Source organism: Mustela putorius, unplaced genomic scaffold (assembly GCF_011764305.1).
Source record: "Mustela putorius furo isolate JIRA1106 unplaced genomic scaffold, ASM1176430v1.1 tig00000095_pilon_pilon_pilon, whole genome shotgun sequence".
Taxonomy (NCBI): Eukaryota; Metazoa; Chordata; class Mammalia; order Carnivora; family Mustelidae; genus Mustela; species Mustela putorius.
Window position 1 is genome coordinate 33,763,198 of NW_025421280.1, and position 18,891 is coordinate 33,782,088.

The following is an 18,891-nucleotide window of genomic DNA, read 5'->3' on the forward strand; positions in this document are numbered from 1 at the left end:
TCTGTGGCTTGATTCCACGTGTGCTGAGGAGCTCACCCACTGCGCTTGGCGTCCCTTGAGTGACATCTCTGTGGCAGCAAGGGGTGGAGCCTGTGGTGCCCAGACGCGGCTTGAACGCTGAGAGGCGGGCTGGGCCTTAGCCAATGGGCTGAGGGGGTGGGAAAGGAGGCGGGGCTTATCCTGGCCAATCACCGGGCGTGCCCTCGTTGCCGCTCTATGCCGCTCCGCCCAGGCTCGCTGGTCCCAGAAGGCGCCGGGTTTCCCAAGATGGCGGCCGACGTGTCCGTTACTCACCGGCCCCTGCTGAGCCCGGAGGCTGGGGCCGAGGCTGAAGCTGATGATGCCGCGGAGCGCCGGGCGCCCGAAGAAGAATTGCCGCCGCTAGATCCAGAGGAGATCCGGAAACGCCTAGAACATACCGAGCGCCAGTTCCGTAACCGCCGCAAGATACTGATCCGGGGCCTCCCGGGGGACGTGACCAACCAGGTATGGGGGGGGGAAGCGTGGCGGGAAATACCACCGTGCGCGTGCGCGGGGGGAACCGGGCGACACCAACGCTGGCCTGCGCTGGGGGCGTCGGCGGGAGAGTCCAAGCGCGGGATCAGTGCGGGATCGGGAGAAACCAAGAGCAGGATGTGGGGGTGGGTGTGGGCAGTGATGGAGGGAGAAACCAACTTTGGACTGAGGGAGGACGTTGCTAGGGGCGACCACAGGCTTGGACGAAACCAAGTGATTGAAGGGGGGCGGGGAACTGGAAGGGGGCGGGCAACTTTGGCCTGGTTGGGGGATTGTGAATGAGCTGCTATATTGGGACTGTGGAAGTATGGATGGCGGTTGCTCCCTGCTCTGATTGTGTATTGCCCCACCCCCTCTCCCATGGGTAGGCGGGATGTATCCAGAAGTTTCAGGGTTCACTGGAGTATACCTTTCCATAGCACGCGCTTATCGACCCCTCGGCGACATCGGAAGTTGTAGTAGCTCCTGGGGTCTTTCTTCCCCTAAAGCATCTGGATTAATGCGGAAAAATTGAGTCTAGTTCCCCCAGGTCACAGACCTGCAGGCCTCCCCCACTGTTCTGTTACCCCTCCCTTGACTGATCTGGCCAGGGCTGCCCTTCTTTTGGGGCCTACATGGGGTAGGGCTTCCCAGTGCTCTTTGGACCCAAAGAGATTGCATCTAGTCGGCCCTGCCCTGCCACAGTGGGATGGGTTCTTTCTCCCTGCTGCTGAGAAATCTCTGTTCTCTGACCCACGTGCACATCTGCCACTGACTCTCCCTAACCACGAGTAGGCGCATGGCTGGTGGGGTCTCAGAGTGTGGTGAGGGGCAGACTTGAGGACACACCTGGGGCAGGTGCCACTAAGCATGGTCTGTTTTTTTCCTAGAGCTGGCTCTCCTAATGCCTACCATCTCTCAGTTGGGAACACTCTCTTCAGGGTACATGGTGTGTGTCTGGCAGTAGTAGGCCCCAGAGTTTGCTCACGAAGCTAGCTTACCAGAAGGCCAGCCCTGTCAGCAGGAGGAAGTTGGGAGGCATGTGAAGCTATGCACTGTGGTCTTATTAAGTACACAGTGTCCCCAGTTAGGTACCCCCTGGCTGGCATTTTCTCTGCTGCCCTGACCAGCTGCATGACCTACGACATGTTTCTTTGCATCCCTGAGCCTCAGTTTCTTCATCTACAAAATGGGTTAATGCCCAATTTGTTGGGATGTTGGAAAGAGTCAGACTTGCAAACCAAGGTTCAGATGGATTGAAGTTACTTCCCTAAGGACATACAGCAGACCTGGGACTTGAACTCAGACCCATCTGACTCTTCAGTTGTGTTGTGTTAGTTCAAAGCATGGAGTCTGCAGCTAGGCTCTGAATCCTGGCTGTGTGTGTTCCCTCGTTTGTGAGATGGGTATGCTGATTGATCTGCTTTCATAGGTGGTCCATGTGGAGGTGGCTCTGGGTGGGTGCCTTCAGCCCCTGGTGACTCTATCCTTTGGCTTCTCTCTCCACAGGAAGTGCACGATCTGCTCAGTGACTATGAGCTCAAGTACTGTTTTGTGGACAAATACAAAGGGACAGGTTTGTGCGGCTGTGGGTTGGGCTAGTGGCAGGAGGTGACAGTCCCTGAAACTGGGAGGGTCTAGGCCCAACATTTCCTGTCCTGAACCTCAGGCCCAACATTGTCCCCTAGGCCATATAGGACAGACTGTTGTCCCACTCTGCCTCTCATCCTGGGTGCCCATTGTGGGGCAGCCTTGGCCTTCCTCCCCTGGGCTGCCTAGCCAGATACCTGAACATTGGGCTCCCCACTTGCCCATGCCATTCCCCCCAGCCAGCCAGTCACCCAGGCCTAGTCTGGTCCTCTCCTTCAAGTCCTCCAGAACAATTGGCATCCCTTAATTCCCTCAATTTCCATCTGACCCAGTCTCTGCCAAAAAGGCAGCATCCCTCTGATTCGTCTGCCCCTATGATTTCATGTCTTCCCCCGAGTAGCCAGCTCTGATCCAGTTGAAAATCTGACCAAATCCAGGTGTAACCTTCATTGTTCTTCTCTCTCTTCAACATCTCTGAGGCTCCTGCTGACACTATGGTGCAGGGATGGGCCCCGGCCTCACCGTCCCCCTGGGCACCCATCATGTTCTCGGCTGTTCCCTCTGCCAGTGCTTTTAGCTGTCCACTGTGCCATCCGGGCGGCATCGGGCAGCTCTGCATTGTGCTCCGAACGCCCCGCCCATCATAGGACTGTCACGCTGGGCTCTTGTCACTCTCTCGCTCACCTGCCTCCTACACTTCGTGGCTGGCTCCCTGAGAACAAGGAGGGGTCTTGTCAGCCTTGGCGCTCCCTCTTCCCCCGCCCACCAGGCATGGGAGGCTCACTGTGGGTGTCTGCCTGCCAGGCATTGTGCCAGTATTAAATCTACTGGGGCCTTTCCTTGCAGTGTGTAAGATGGGTGAGGAGCTGAGGACAGGTAACTCCTTGTGACCCACCGGGCAGGCTAGGAAAGTTGTTCAGATCTTGGGTGCAGGAGGCAAACGGACCTGGGTTCAGGTCCTGGTCTGGCCACCCTCTGTGGCCCCAGGCAAGTGATTTACCCTCTGGAGCCTCAGTTTCTCACCTGCAAATTGGGCATGACCTGCTTGGGTTAGCCACGAGACCAAACCTGTTAAAATATCTAAAAAGCTGGGGGTGCCTGGCACCTAATGGGTGCTTATTAATATAGGTGGAGGCAGTGCATCAAAAGTATTTACTGAGCACCTAGTATGTGTGTTTGCCGGGCATCAGGGATCTGGAGGTTAACTGACATTCTCATTGATAGACTCTTCCAGCAGTGGTGACTGAATGTTGTATGCCAGCTACCGGGTACATAACTGTTAATCGAGTGAAGAATAGTCTGTAGTCTGCAGACAAGGGTGTTATTCAAATAGCTGCAAACATGGAGGTTTGCACGCGTGCATGTATACACACACGCACGCACACACACGCGACCAGAAGCTCCAGATCTGCAACAGGAAAAGTCAGGCTAGGCTTTGTGGGGAAGTGATGTTTGAAGGGCAGATCGGGTTAACCAGGCAAAGCAGCATGGAGGTCTGGCTTCCAGGCTCAGGGAAAAGCGGGAGCAAAGGTCCGGGGCCGAGTGGGCGTGGCACAGTCCAGGAAGTAGCCGTGAAGAGATGGGAGAGGAGTTCAGCAAGGCCGGTGGGCCAGGCCGCACAGGACCCACTGGCCCCTGTATTGAGAAACCAGCCCTAGACGAGGACGCGATGCCATCTGATTATCCTCTTGAAAGGCTCCCTGTGGCTGCTGGGTGGAGAGCAAACGAGGCATGGCGGTGGGACTGGATATGAGAGGTGTTGGTGGCCTGGAAAGGTGGTAAAGGAAGGGTGCAGAGCAGGGCACTGGGGCTTGCCTGCCTGGGTTCAAGTCCAGGCTCCTTGATGGGGGCAGGGGGCACTGCTCTGGACCTGTTTCCTTGCTGGCCCAACGGGGGTGGTCAGGAGTAAGTTCTCTCGTTTCCCATGAAGAAACTGAGACCCCAGAGCTCCCCAGAGCCATTCAGGGGCTGGACTGGAAGCCCAGGCCCCAGCGACTACATCCTGAACCACTGCCACACAGCCCCCGAGTTAGATGCATGTAGGACCCAGCCAGGCACACACTGGGTGAGCCCTGCTGTGGGTGGGGATTGGGGACGAGAGCAGGGAGCAGGGCTCAGGGAGGCAGGAGGGCCCCGCACCCGGGCCTCAAGGCTGCCAGCCATTCCCTCGGCCGGTCTCTGACACGTTCTGGTTGTTAGGTATTCTGAGGTCATGCACGGTATAGAGGGAGGGGGGGGGCTTGCCCCTCAGGGTGCCTCCTGAGCCTACACCCCCTTCCGCTGCAGCCTTCGTGACCCTGCTGAATGGGGAGCAGGCAGAGGCTGCCATCAGCGCCTTCCACCAGAGCCGCCTGCGGGAGCGCGAGCTGTCGGTGCAGCTGCAGCCCACGGACGCGCTGCTGTGCGTGGCCAACCTGCCCCCCAGCTTCACGCAGCAGCAGTTCGAGGAGCTGGTGCGGCCCTTCGGCAGCCTGGAGCGCTGCTTCCTGGTCTACAGCGAGCGCACCGGCCACTCCAAGGGCTATGGCTTCGCGGAGTACATGAAGAAGGACTCGGCCGCCCGCGCCAAGTCGGACCTGCTGGGCAAGCCGCTGGGCCCGCGCACCCTCTACGTGCACTGGACGGACGCCGGGCAGCTGACCCCCGTGCTGCTGCACTCCCGCTGCCTCTGTGTCGACCGCCTGCCCCCCGGCTTCAGCGACGTGGACACCCTGCGCCGGGCGCTGTCGGCCGTCCACACGCCCACCTTCTGCCAGGTGAGCCCTGGGCCTGGTGCAGGAGCCTGGGGGATCGGGGCCAGGGACAGAGTGCCTCGGATGGGCCCTTTGGAGTCACCTGCCTCTTCTAATCTCCTGAGTCCCTTTTCAGTAAAGCAGCGGCAGTGCCACTTTGAATGGGGTTCTTGTTAGAAAGGCCACGTGGTGTAGTGGGTGACAGCCCAGCCCGGAGCCAGATGGCTGGGGTTTAGATTCCTGGGCACCCTTTAGCGACTTGCTGAACCTTGGTGGCCTTGAGCCTCCTATCAAGTGCAGGTGAGGCCGCTTTTGAGAGAGCTGGGTGCGAGGCTGGTCACCTCTCTCTCCCATTCCCTTGTTCCTCAGACGTTTGCAGAGGGGCCTCGTGGCTCCCGGGTCTGGCCTTGGGGAGGCTGTCCGAAGACAGCCACAGTCCCGTGTGAGCCTGGAGGTCAGGACGTCCGGCTTGGCTAGATTCCAGCCCTGCCCTGTGGCTTTGAGCAAGTCAGTCACTTTCTGAGTCACAGTTTCCCTCCGTAAAAAGGGATTCGGCACGTCAGGTCGGCAGAACGGTATCTGTTTCATCCGAGTGGCATGTGTCATGCACTCCAGTGTGCGTGGCTGGCCCTGTGGCAGGCACGGGGGTGTGAGGGCAGGCCAGACCCACTCCTCTTACCCACAGAGCCCCGCGTAGGCACTCCTTCAGTACCCGCTGAGCGCGTTGCTGAGAATCCCTTCATCCTAGAACCGCCCACGGAGGCAGATAATAACCCCGTTTTCAGGTGGCACAAGTTCAAGTGCCCTGCCCGGGGCTGTACAGCCAGAGGGGCGTGGCAGGGCCAGGATTGGAAGGCCACAGCCTGGCTCCAGGGGCCCCCAGGCAGCCTGACGGAGCTGCCGTACAGGCTCTAACCCCATATCCCCCCAGTTCTGTGGCCAGGGGCGGCTCCCGCTTCCCTCATGTAAATGGAGTATTGGGGCCTGGGGACTCCACTGTCTTAGAAAGCCCGTGCCTCGCTCACTCTGCAATTGGTCATGCTGCTGCCTTCCGTGACGTACCTGCCACATGCTAGGTCCGGGTGGGGGGCTCAGGACACAGATGACATAGCTTGGCAGCCCTGTCCTGTCTTGCGGGGGTGGGACAGCAGGGCCTTGACCAACGATCAGTTCTCGCTCCAAGCCTCAGTTTCCCCATCTGGAAATGGGGCTAGCAGTGATTTGTGATTGAGTTATTGTAAATGGCTCCTTGCTCATGGTTCCACTTAGAGTACGTGTCCTGGTTGAATGGAGGCCGGACTCAGGAGTGAGGCACGTTGAGGTTTGAGCCTTACTCTCTCTCTCTATGAGCCGTGAAGCCTCACTTGCCCTTTGACCCTTCTCTCTCTTCCCCTGCAAGAGAACATTTTGTTAGAAGATGTGCATCTGGGCCTTGGTCAGAGGCGAAGCTGAAGTGCTTAGTAGAGGCAGGCTGACAGCCGGAGCCCCCCTACCTGGGCACCCGGAGCGGGGGCACGCCGAGAGCACCTCCCTTCCTTGCCCCCGGGGAGTAGCGTCTCCTGGAATCCCCACAACCACCCTTAGAGGTGGGTTCCTTTTGGCCCCAGCTCACAGATGAGGAGAGCGAGGCCCAGGGCTGGGCATGTGCAGTGAGGTGCCCACACCAGCCTGCCAATAAGAGGGCCCTAGGGGTCGAGGTCCAGCCGCTGACCCCAGGGTCCCCCAGTCCTGAGTGGGGCACCCTCACCTTCCAAGAAGGCGGGACGCAGAGCTGGGAACTGGCCGTCCTGGTGGGGAGTGTCATTCTCAGTATCACCAAGCTGAGCCCATCAGGCAGCGCCCGAGCGGCCCACTCTGCGCACTCTGCCAGCCCTTCGTGGGCCGGTCTCCAGTGGTGCTGTAGACGCTAATAAAGCAGGTATCCCAAGGCTCTGGGTGTTGTCAGAAGCCTTCTCCGTTTTATTTATTTTTGCGAATGGACAGTCCAGTCCTGTTTGGAAATTCAGCAGGTGCAGAAGGTCAGTGGCGAAGGCGGCTTTGCCCGCAGCCCCTGCCCAGAGCCGGTTATGGTGTCTCCTTCCGGCGAGATTCTACCACGCATTTCAAGCAGATGCGTGCGGATGTCCTTGTGCTGCCCTCTGCCTGACCCAGATACAGCCGGGCCTGCTTTAGTTTGGTTCTTCCGCTTGGTCTTGGGAATATTTTCATGCTCAGACGTAAGACAGCTTTCTCACTGCTGTCAGGGATGCCCATATTCGTTTCGTGGGCCCTGCTGTCCTCTGTGGATGGACATGCATCGCTGGGGACCAAGGAGCATCACTGTTTCTTGAAACGGCCAGAGCCGCCCAGAGGTGGTTTCTTGAGGGCAGCAGCATGGCCTTGTCCGCTCCCAGCTCCGGCTCTGTGGCCCAGGCCAGGGACTGCCCTTGTCGGAACCCGTTTCCTCCCCTGCAGAGTGGGAGCGCTGCCCGTGCCAGGCTCTGCGACGTGCTGGGCCAGCCCCCATGGCACCCAGCCTGCGGCGGGCACAGTCCGACCGGGTGCTCGCCTGGGATATGCCTGCCCTGGGACAGCACCCACCGTGCCCATTTGTTCCCTGAGCAGGTGGCAGGCTCACATGGTGGCACAGCCTGACCTGACCTGACGGGGGCGGGGAGGAGGGTACCTGTGGCCTTTATCTTTGTGTCTTGCTGCAGAGACAGACCCGGGTGGTGGGGGAACGGACACGTGACACACAGCACATGCAGCATCCTCCAAAAACGTCTCCATCCCGGGACACATCTGACCCCAGAGTCTGCATAAGGGGCTGTGGGCCTAACCCACAGGTTGCTGTCAGGAGAGGTGGGGGCCCTGACTGGCTGTATTCCTTCCCTCTCAACTGACACGTCTGGTCTTGAACCCGAGCTTGGAGGCCACGTGTTTCACCCCCAAGCTGTGTCCTTTCTCTCCAGCCCTGGCTGCGTGTCTTCAGCCTGAGGCTCAGTGGAGCAGTGTCAGAGCCACCCATCTCTCCCCACCCCAGCACCCCTTCACAGCTCTGTAACTCCACCTCCCTGCGCCTTCGTGTGCTTCGTGGTCCCCATCAGAGTCCCCAGGTGGCGCTGGTCTGAGGCCCAGGGGACTTGACCCATGCGAGGTGGATCCCAGCTTTGTGCTCTAACCAGCTGCGTGACCTTGGGCATGTCAACCTCTGAGCCTCAGTTGTCCGCTCTGAAAAATGGGTAGGATGCAGCTTCCTAGGGCCATCCAGAAGATTCGATGAGCTGTTGCAAGAACAGGGCTCAGAAGAGTATAGATCTAAAAACCCACCCCGTCTGGAGAGGTTCCCTGTCAGGAGGAGCCAAGTCTGGGCACTGTTGTCACTTCACATGAGGGCAGCCACTGCCACTTGGATGCTCACGTCTTCCTCCCCGCCCCCCGCCCCCCTCCCCCGCTAGCTGGCATACGGCCAGGATGGGCAGCTGAAGGGCTTCGCTGTGCTGGAGTACGAGACTGCAGAGATGGCCGAAGAGGCACAGCAGCGGGCGGACGGCCTGGCGCTGGGGGGCAGCCACTTGCGCGTCTCCTTCTGTGCCCCTGGGCCCCCTGGCCGCAGCATGCTGGCTGCGCTCATCGCTGCGCAGGCCACGGTGAGTGCGTGCCTGGGAGGTGTGCCCCCGGGGGTGGGGGTGGGGCACCCAGGGGCCAGACCCTCCTCTCTTGAAAAGTCAGGGTGTCAGCTGGACTCAGGATGAGAGGGACGGGTGAGCCCGCGGCCCTGCGGCCCGGCGGGGCTCTAAGCCGCTCTTCCCTCTCTCTCTGCAGGCCCTCAATCGGGGCAAAGGGCTCCTGCCCGAGCCCAACCTCCTGCAGCTGCTCAACAACCTGGGGCCCTCCGCCTCCCTCCAGCTGCTGTTGAACCCCCTGCTCCACGGCAGTGCAGGGGGCAAGCAGGGTAAGGTGGGGCCAGGCAAAGTGGCGGCCAGGGTCCCCAGCTCTCTTGGAACCCGGCGCCTCCATGGACTGTTTTCCCATCCAACTGCTAAGTGACTCGAGCCCATGAGCAGGGGCTGGAGGAGAGCACCACAGAGGGAGCAGGGCCCCGAGCCCCTCCTGGGGGAAGCAGAGCTAGCAGCAGAGAGGCAGGCTAGTGAAAGGGCCATCCCTCCCTGCGGCACACTCTCCTTCTGGTCCTCTTTTGGGGGATATTGGTTGCTTTCAGGGAGCTTCAAACCCGGGGCTGTGCTTCACGGGGGCAGGCGCTTCCATCCTGGGTTCACCGCTCACTCCCCGATCTCCCCCAGGCCTCCTGGGCGCACCTCCGGCCATGCCGCTGCTCAACGGGCCCGCCCTGTCCACCGCACTGCTGCAGCTCGCCCTGCAGACCCAGAGTCAGAAGGTAACTGCACGGCCCACGGCCCTGGGCCCTCCGTATCCATACGCACGCCCCGGCTCCATGTTGGTCCACGTCACACCCCGCTCACATGTGCCAGTGGCTTCTCGTCGGTGGGGTGAAGGCAGGTGCTCAGGACTCCGGCGATGACACAGTCTGGGAGAGAAAGTCCAGGCTTCACAGGAGAGTCGCTTGCTGGTGTTTCACTCCCACCTTCTCAACGCACAGACATGGAGACCTGTACAGACCAAGATAACACACACACACACCCCTGTACACACACATTCACACACATGCTGCTGACCTACCCGGTTTGGTTCATTAGGGTCAAGTCAGTGACGTGGGGGTGTGTGACCATCACTGACAGCCTCAGGGGCCTGTGGGGCTGAAAGTGGCTCCACGTGTGGCTGTTACCCTGCGTTGGAGACTGTGCTTCCCTGATCATCAGCAAGGGGACCGGGTGTGGGACAGTGTGTGCCTGGGAAGGACCGTCATCTTACGTGTGTCTGACGGTGGCTGGCAGTGCAGGGTGGTGGGACCTGACATCCTGAGCGTAAGGTGCATGTCCCCGGGTCTTCCCGGGGCCTGGTGTGCTGGAGGCCCTCTGTCACCACTGGGTGGCCGGAAGGGTGATGGCTGGGATGTGGGAGCCCATGTCCATGTGTGCCTGTGACTGGCTGGGCCTGCGGTCTGGGCGTGCTGGGTGCCTCCTGCCCGGGCCACGCTGGCCCATCTCCAGCCGATTGTGTTCTGTCTCCAGAAGCCTGGGATCCTGGGAGACTCTCCCCTGGGCGCCCTTCAGCCTGGGGCCCAGCCGGCCAACCCCCTCCTCGGGGAACTGCCTGCAGGTAACACAGACCCTGCCCCTCCTCATCTTTCTGGACCCGTTCCCTCTCCCCCTTTCTGAGCCCCTTTCCTTACCGGGTGGGGGCGGATGACCCCATCTCTCTCTGGGTCTCAGTGACCCCAGCCGTCACTTGGGCCCCCACCTCCCAGGGTGGCCGGAAGGAGCCTAGGAGGTGACGTGCTTAGAGGGCTCTCCGCAGTGCCCACCGCGTACCTGCTGGTCCCAGTCCTAGGGGAGGCCCAGGACCCCTGGAAGATGGGTCCTTTCCGGTTGGGCGCCAATACCTCCTTCTCCCTGTAGGGGGGGCCATGCCCCCGGAGCTGCCGCCCCGGCGAGGGAAGCCACCACCTCTGCTGCCACCACTCCTTGGTCCCTCTGCCGGTGACCGGGAAGCCATAGGCCTGGGTCCCCCAGCAGCCCAGCTCACTCCACCCCCGGCCCCAGTGGGACTCCGAGGCGCCGGCCTTAGGAACCTCCAGAAAGACAGTGGACCTCTGCCAGCACCCCCCGGGGTAAGGCCCCACCCTGTATCCAGTACCAATCCGGCCTCCTGCCCTGCCAGACCCCGCCTGCCAGGGGCCCTCGCGAATCCAGCCCTTCCACCACAGGTCTCGCTGCTGGGGGAACCCCCAAAGGACTTCCGGATCCCCCTGAATCCCTACCTGAATCTACACAGCCTACTCCCGGCCAGCAACCTGGCGGGTAAGGAGGCCCGGGGCTGGGGAGGCACAGGGAGAAGCCGCCGCCTGGCTGAGGGCCACCTGCCTAACCCCCCAGCCCCTGGAGGTGGCGGCGGCGGCGGCGGCAGCAGCAAAGCCTTCCAGCTCAAGTCCCGCCTGCTCAGCCCTCTCGCCAGCACCCGCCTGCCCCCTGAACCAGGGCTGCCTGACAGCTGTGGTTTCGACTACCCCTCGGTGAGTACCTAGCCGCCGTGTGGTCAGCCCTCCCGGGGGCCGCTGCTGTGGCCCTTTGTCCCCTTAGAGCAGGTCATTCTCCAGAGCATTATTTCTCAAGTGCTGATGGCCAGGCGAGCACTAGGGAGATTGGGGGAAAGGTGCCACACACAGTCCCTGCCCCGAGTCACAGGTCTGTCTCTGCACATCAGACCTGCTTTCTGTTTGTCTCTCCTGAGAGGCGTTAGGCTGTGCTTCTGGCTCTTCGAGACAAGGCGCGGTGTCCTGTTGGTTTCTGTCTTCTCCCTTCTCCGACTCCTGTCCCTGTCCCTGGAGAGCTGTTCCTTCCATGATCCCAGCCCCCAATCCCAGTCAGCCATTGGAGCCCAGCCACTGGCAGGCCCCCTGTATTGTTTGGCCCACGCTGGATTAAAAACAAATAACAACTGAGATAAATGTTGACGCTAACGTATAAAAGACCTCACACACCCCAGATGGGCAGCTGCTCCTGAAACACTGTGAACACCTTCCCCCATGGGGGCCACACGCCTTCACAGCAGCCGCCTCCAGGGCTGATGTGGAAGCCCTCCCTGCTGTGGGACGCACACCCTGTCTCCTTCCAGCTGCCCAGCCTGCACTTGGAAGTTGCCCACACACAGTTGAGTGTGCCTCCTGCTGGAGGGGGCCAGACTTCCCCGGGAGCAGCAGAGCCCTGGAACTTAGCCAGGGGTGAGGCTGGCACGGACTCCGACCCAACATGCTTCTCCCCCTTTCCTTCAGGATGTGGGACCTCGGCGGCTCTTCTCCCACCCACGGGAGCCCACACTAGGGCCTCACAGACCCAGCCGACACAAAGTAAGGGCTTGCCCTGGCCAGCTTGCCTCCTGGGTGTATCAGTCAGCTCTTGCCGCATAACAAGCAGCCCTATCACTTGGTGGCTCAGAACGGCAGATACTTGATTTCTCCGTCACGGAGGCCAGCGGGTGGTTCCCTGGTGGCTCAGCTGGGGCTCAGTCGTCTGCGTTGGTTTTAGTCACATACCTAGCAGTTACTGGGTGGGGCGGTGGGGGGTTCAGCTGGGACAATGACCAGCCCCCGGAGCTCATTCTCCAGCATACCACCCTGTGAGAGTGGCCCACATATGGTGGTGGTAGCCCCAGGACTCCCCAGAGGAAGCAGGGAGGCCAGGCCCCTCTGCCTTTGCCATCATGCTGCTCGTCCCAGTGACCAAAGCTAGTCACTGGTGCAGGGGGCATTTTGGTGTCCAGGGAGCGGGTGGGGGTGCATTTTGGAGGGTCTGCAAAAGCAGGTGGAACTAGTCCTCTCTCTCATTTGGCCTGCCCCCTCTCTGCAGATGTCCCCCCCACCCAGTGGTTTCGGAGAACGGAGCGGCGGGGGCGGTGGGGGAACCCTCTCCCACTTCTATTCGGGCTCGCCCACTTCCTACTTCACCAGTGGCCTGCAGGCTGGCCTCAAGCAGAGCCACCTTAACAAGGTGAGGAGCTTCCCCAGCCACCAATTGCCCTAGGGACAGCCAGAATACAGGGGCTCCTGTGACCTTTGGTCCCTGGGTCCTGGCTGAGGTGGTGGCAGAGTGGGGTTCTAGGCAGGGCTGAGCTCAGACAGGCCATCCTCCCCACACCTGCGTTGTCTTGCCCCTAATATCCAGCCTTCCTGGTCACCTTTCACTCCCTCTCCAGTGGCCTGTGGTGTGGGCGATATTAACCCCAGTAGACAGAGATCGAAACAGGCTCACAAAAAAAGAACTCCTCCTCCCCTAGCCTCCTAGCTGATGAGTGGCAGAGGCAGGATTCGAGCCTAAAACCCCTTCCCCTGGCCCTTGGGGACCGCTTCCTCTTCCATTCCATCTTTCTCCCATGTCTCCCAGGCGGTCGGCTCCTCTCCACTGGGCTCCGGAGAAGGGCTCCTGGGACTCGGTCCCGGGCCCAATGGCCACAGCCACCTGCTGAAGGTACGGGTCATGAGGTGGGGGGGTGGGGGGTGGCAGCGAGCACATGCCAGGCTGGGGAGCAGTGGCCCCTGGATGGCCCCTGACTTGCCACCCCGTCCCCTCTGTCTCTAGACCCCACTGGGTGGCCAGAAACGCAGCTTTGCCCACCTGTTGCCCTCACCCGAGCCCAGCCCCGAAGGCAGCTACGTGGGCCAGCACTCCCAGGGCCTTGGGGGCCACTACGCAGATTCCTACCTGAAGCGCAAGAGGATTTTCTAGGGGGCCAGTGCCAGAGATGCTCAAGGGCCTGCACCAAATCGCTTTTGGGTTTTCTGGAGTTCTGTTTGTGTTTTTTCTTTCCCCCTTTCAGTAATAGAAAAATCTCTGAAAAGACTTTGTTGACCAACCAGCCGGAACCCAAGGAGTGTGGGGGAGTCTGGGGGCCGCTGTGCACCTCTGGCCTGCTCCCGGCATGGAAATTCTACAGCCTTAAGAGAGAGGGGCCCTCGCCTGCTCTCTGTCCCCTCCCCCATATCCACCTGTGTCTGTCTCTCTGGGAGTCCTCTCCTGCCTCGTCACTCCTGTATTTTGGCCTTTCGAGTGCCTTGGAGGTTCCCCTGACCTCCCGTGAGGATCAGAGACTGTCCCTTTTTTAACTTTGACAATTGACTTTTGTTTCCTTTTCTAATTTGTATTATTTTTTAAAACAATCCAGGACGACCCCCAGCTCTGATTCCTTCAAGGTCCAGCATGTCTGGGCCTTCATTCCACTGTTTTCGGTTTGAAATAGCTCAGCCCTCTTTCTCTCATGTCTGCTGCAGGCATGGCTGTGTCCTGCCCCTGCCTGCCCACTCTGGCCTGTATTCCAGCTGGGGGGCCCCAGGCCCCTGCCACTGTTCCCTTGCCTTCTGATGCCTTAAAGCCGGGTCCCAGGACCTGCGGTCAGAGCCTCTTAGATGCCGAGCTCCGGAAGCTTGACTCAGGACCAAATGGCTCTGGCCTGGGGATTGGGCCCCTCTACCCAGGGTCCCCACTCTGAGGACAGTAGAAGGCCAAAGCCTTGGTCTTGGCAAAACAACCCTATCATCCTTCCTGCCCAGGCCTAGGTGCAGAGACAGGTTTTCTCTGCCAGCTTAAACCAGTCTTGCTGTCAGTCTTTGGGAGTCGGGTATTGTGCATCTCACTGAGCCTCTGCTGTCTACCCCCTCCCCCGCTACCCCCATGTTGAAGATGAGCTCCGCCTCTCCATTCCCAGGCTAGATCACCTGGAGCTGGCCTCCTGGCCTCCTGTTGGCCCAGTGCCCAGTCCAGCAACTTCATGCAGATAAGCTCTGCCCCTGCCTACCAGCAGGACCTGTCGGCCTGGACCCTCCCTTCTGGCCGGCTGGGCCACCAGCTTCCCTCCCCTGACTCTGGGGGGTCCACATCCACTCCAGGGGGGTGTCGTCTCCCCAGTCCTCCCTCACAGACCTTCCTTTGCTGAATTAAAGTTTGTAAGTAAATGGTTTTAAAGAAAGCAGAGCTGGCTGGTTCTTGGGACAAACAGTGGGCCTGGGTGGGTAGTCGGGGATGGCCCCGCAGGTCATGTGGGGGCGAGCCTGCCTGGCTCCCTCGCACTTTAGCAGTCCCTACCTGGAGTCCTTCCTGGCACGCGCCCCACTCAAACGACAGTGCTTGTATTCGGGCAATTACGGGCCTCCCGGGTTGCGGGCCTGCCACTGGGCATGCCCAGTCCCGGGTCACGTGATGCCTGTCATGGCCGCCTCCGTGGCCCGGGGAGGCGTGAGTGCTGGATTTCTGCTGCGGGCGGCCCGGGGAACCTGGTGGAGCCGGCCTGTGGGCTCCTGGGGGTCCGGGGAGGCAGCAGCGCCAGTGACAACCAGAAGATTCCGCGCGACAGGTACCTGGGGCGTTTTGGGGGACTGCGTTAATCCGTCAGATGCCTGCGAGGCGCGCCGCGGCCGCTCACCCAACCGTGTTTTCCAGGCTCGCGCTCGGCGGGGGAAGAAGAAGCTGGCGGCCCCGACCGGCCCGGGGACGTGTGAGTGTAGGGGGTCAAGTCCCCTCTTCTTTATCCCACGAGGCTCCTCTGGTCCCCACCTTGCCCTGCAGCCTCATCGCTGTGTCCCCTCTCTACCTCGTCCTATTCCCCTGGCCGTCAAGGGGAGGGGAACTAAACCTAGACGTTACCTGCTCACCGCGCCCACCATCAAGTTTAGTATCTGCATCCCCATCTGTCCCCAGGGTGAACGTGGTGTTCGTAGACCGGTCAGGCCAGCGGATTCCGGTGAGCGGCAGAGTGGGGGACAATGTGCTCCACCTGGCCCAGCGCCATGGAGTGGACCTGGAAGGTGGGAACCCGCCATTGGGATTTGGGGAGGTCCTTATCCATTGTTTTTAAAACCCTGCAAATCAGATATTGTTCTCCGTTACTTAACCCTCCCGTGGCTTCCCATCAAACGTGGCTAAAATCTAGACTCTTGACAATGGCTCAAACCCTGACCAGCTTTGACCCTTCACTCTCTCAACAGCAATTTATTGAGCGTTTCTTAGAGGTCAGTAAAATTCCTACTCTCCAGGAGCTTGTATTCTCTCCTTCCTCTTTCTAATCTAGGCAAACTAGCTTTCTTGCTTGTTGCTCACACGGAAAAGCCAAGTTCATTCCTGCCTCAGGGCTTTTGCATTTCCTGCTCCAGACATCTGAAGTACTTTCCCACCAGAACTTCTGGCTCCACCTCATCCATTGGGTCTCATTCCTGACAATCTCATCCCCTCAGCCTAGCTGAAACCCCCACCTCCAGCCCCTCCATCACCTTAGTGTGCTTTATTGTCTTCCTAGCACTTCTCAGTGTCTTGTTTCATTTTTGTCACCTGTCCTCAGAATGAGATCAGAAACCGTGGTGCTACTTACCGGTTGCCTGTCATGTTATTTAGATCTAACCAGTATTAAATCTGTATTTGCTGAATAAAAGATAATCATAGCAGACATTATGTTAAGCGCATTAAATACCTACTTACTGAATCTTCATGACAAGGTTATGTGATAAGGAAGACTGTTATCTCATTTTATAGGTAAGGAAGCAGCCCCAGGTTAAGTTGACATGCTTCAAGGTCAAGTAAGTGGCAAAACTAGATTCAAAGCCCGCTTATTTTAGCCACTGATCGATCGGTGCCACTCTTCTGTGTATATTGAACACCTACTGTGTGCTAGGCAGCAATGTACAAAACAGTCATGACCCCTGTCATTTCACGTCAGTTTCAACTTCACAGGGACCTTATCCCAGGAGTAAACATGTAATTACATTGTGAGCCGCTGGAAAGGGCAGTCTGGAAGAAGGAGAAAAAAAAATGGATAAGGTTATTTTTTAGGTGACTGTAATACAGAGCCTGATTTAATATCATCGGGGGTGGGGATGTTGGGGGCTGGCCGTGGCAGGCCTACCTCAAGTTCTGTTCTGGAATCCAATCCTAAGAGTCCACGACAGAAATTGGAACATGAGTTTCAGAGGCAAGTGGCCTGTGTTCAGGTTTTGCCTCTTACCAGCTCTGTGACTCTGATCAAGGTCCTTGACCTCTCTGGGCCTCTGAAGCTTCATCTGTGAAAGGGGACAGTTTATTTGCTGTCTCACTGGGCTGCTCTTGCACTTAGTGCTGAATGCCCGGCCCCTGGTTAGTGTGCCTCACTGGGTCTCCAGTATTCGATAATCTTTCATTGATGAGGACGCCACTGAGTTGGGAATGGGCTGGGGATGAGATTCCTTGGGGACTGCCTGGAGCTTCAGGGTCCAGACATTTTATCTCCAGGGAGCATGGAGGGTGGGCCAAGTCACCAGGTCCCCCTGGGTGGTTCTTCTGGGTTAGGAGGCTGCCTTGCAGCTTCATCCTCATTATCCAGCAAGTTGTGGAAGAGACAGAAATCTGTCCCATTCGCTTATAACCTGTCTCAAGCTTCCACCTGCCAGGCTCAGTGCCAAGTAACAAGAGAGCAGGCCAGGTTGATGGGGCACAGGTACACCCAGAGATTCAGATGGTAACCTGAGATCGTGGTAAGCGCTGTGCAGAAATTAGACTCCCCAAGGCCAGGCAGGGATGGAGGTGGTGTGGGGAGAGGATAAGAAACAGGAAATGGGGGAACAGTTGAGTCCCTGAAGGCAAGAACGTTCTAGCCATGGTAAAGGAGTGGAGAGAAGAACATTCTAGGGCAAGGGGGCAGCAAGGGCTGAGGCCCTGTGGTGGGGACGAGCTTGGTGCGTTGGAACTGAGCAGGGGCAATTCAGCGTGGCTGAATTGAAATGAATGAGGGGTCGGGAGGATCTCAAGGAATGTGCTGAAGAGTTTGGTTTTATTCTGGCTGCAAAAAGGCCTTGGAAGGCTTTGTTTTATTTATTTTTAAGATTTTATTTATTTGTTTGACAGAGACAGCAAGAGAGGGTGAGTGGGAGAGGGAGAAGCGGGCTTCCCATAGAGCAGGGAGCCCGATGCGGGGCTGGACCCCAGGATCATGACCTGAGCTGAAGGCAGACATTCAACAACTGAGCCACCCAGACGCCCCAAGGCCTTGGAAGATTTTAGACCCAGAGGGACATTATCCTCAAGCACAGTTCTTAGCAACCAATCCAAAGGGTGGGAATGCGTCCAGGGGGAAAAGCCAGAATCTCCAGCTTCTGTATCTTTCAACCCTTATTTTCTGGTCTCTTCCCCTGCCTCAATGGGTGTTGAGGAAGCAGGTCCCATCATCAGGAGCAAGAAGGAGAAGGAAGCCCGTCTGCCCAGCAGCGACAGGGTTCCAGCTATGGCTTACATGCTGCGGGGACCCTGCCTGACCTTTCCCCTGTCAGCCACACTGAAGTCAAGTCCACGCTCATTTACAGTTCTTTGTGCACCGTCTGGTCCACAGCTTGCTGGGGGGTCCTTGGGAGATGAGACACCCTAGACAGCCCTTTGCAAAACGTACATGCAGCTTGGGAACAGCTACTCGAATCAGTGGGGGGGGGTTGTCCTCGGTGCGGGCCCCTGACGGACAAGGGGCAAGTGGGGAAACAAAGGGCCTCTTCCCTCTTCTGTCTGTGCCGCATGGTCCCTCCGTGACCCTGCCCCTCACTGGCACCTCATCTGTCCCCCGCAGGGGCCTGTGAAGCTTCCCTGGCCTGCTCTACCTGCCACGTGTACGTGAGCGAGGACCACCTGGACCTTCTGCCTCCTCCCGATGAGAGGTGAGCGGGGCCCGCCCCTCCCCGCTGTCCCGAGGCCCTCCGGCGGCCCCAGCCTCTCTCCTCCCTGCCCTGGGGGGCCCCGTGCCAGCTGGACCACGCGCCCCCCCTTGACTGCTCTTCTCGCTCCAGGGAGGACGACATGCTGGACATGGCCCCCCTTCTTCAGGAGAACTCCCGGCTGGGCTGCCAAATCGTGCTGACTCCTGAGCTGGAAGGAGCCGAATTCACGCTGCCAAAGATCACCAGGAACTTCTACGTGGACGGCCACGTCCCCAAGCCCCACTGACACCGGCAGCCACGTGGCCCTGGGGAGCCAGGACCAGAGGAAAAACCCAAGTTGCCAGCCCAGCCCAGAGCACGGACAGGCCGGAGAGAGATGCTGGAAGCAACCAGAAGGCCAGAGCCCCTGCCTCAGAGAGATCCCATGTCCAGGCTCTGGTTTGGGGGGCCGCGGGGAGACCCAGCCCTGCTGGGGAGGCCTCCCCCCAACTCATGAGAATCGGTGTGGAGATAGGGTGGAGTCTTACCGGAGCAACAATAAAACCGTCTCACGGACCTCCAGTGTCTTGAGTGTCCTTGGGGGGAAGGGGACGGGGAGGGCAGGCCCTGGGGGGGGTCTCTGGCCATATCTTCTGGAGCCCCACATCTCGCCCCCCCCCACAGTAGCGCTGGGGCCGTGGGGGCGGGGGGTACAATTGAGGCAGAGACCTGGAAGCTTCCGTCCAGGAGAGCTCGGGAGCGGAGCGCACGTGCAGCCGCGTGGCAAGGCCCCGCCCCCGCAGCCGCGGAGGGATTTGG

General features: G+C 59.4%; 2 protein-coding genes across 4 annotated transcripts; both read left to right on the forward strand.

The window, feature by feature from the left end:
• Nucleotides 1–14: 14 nt before the first annotated feature.
• Nucleotides 15–14,396, forward strand: RAVER1 (ribonucleoprotein, PTB binding 1). 3 transcript variants are annotated; one of them, XM_004748448.3, is made up of 14 exons: nt 21–486; nt 2,005–2,071; nt 4,372–4,841; nt 8,255–8,446; nt 8,622–8,751; nt 9,101–9,195; nt 9,950–10,037; nt 10,337–10,548; nt 10,645–10,738; nt 10,814–10,950; nt 11,710–11,784; nt 12,284–12,424; nt 12,818–12,901; nt 13,013–14,396. In XM_004748448.3, the coding sequence occupies exons 1-14, from the start codon at nt 217–219 to the stop codon at nt 13,157–13,159; spliced, it is 2,202 nt and encodes a 733-aa protein (XP_004748505.1). In that variant the 5' UTR covers nt 21–216; the 3' UTR covers nt 13,160–14,396. The 3 variants fall into 3 exon arrangements, 2 of the variants coding, with proteins under 2 accessions (XP_004748505.1, XP_004748504.1); XR_006607869.1 differs by lacking the exon at nt 10,814–10,950 and having other exon boundaries at nt 15–486; nt 13,013–13,071; XM_004748447.3 differs by having other exon boundaries at nt 22–486; nt 10,645–10,950.
• Nucleotides 14,397–14,449: 53 nt separating this feature from the next.
• Nucleotides 14,450–18,648, forward strand: FDX2 (ferredoxin 2). Its single transcript, XM_004748446.3, has 5 exons — nt 14,450–14,780; nt 14,867–14,921; nt 15,125–15,231; nt 18,006–18,093; nt 18,223–18,648. The coding sequence occupies exons 1-5, from the start codon at nt 14,450–14,452 to the stop codon at nt 18,377–18,379; spliced, it is 738 nt and encodes a 245-aa protein (XP_004748503.1). The 3' UTR covers nt 18,380–18,648.
• Nucleotides 18,649–18,891: the final 243 nt, after the last annotated feature.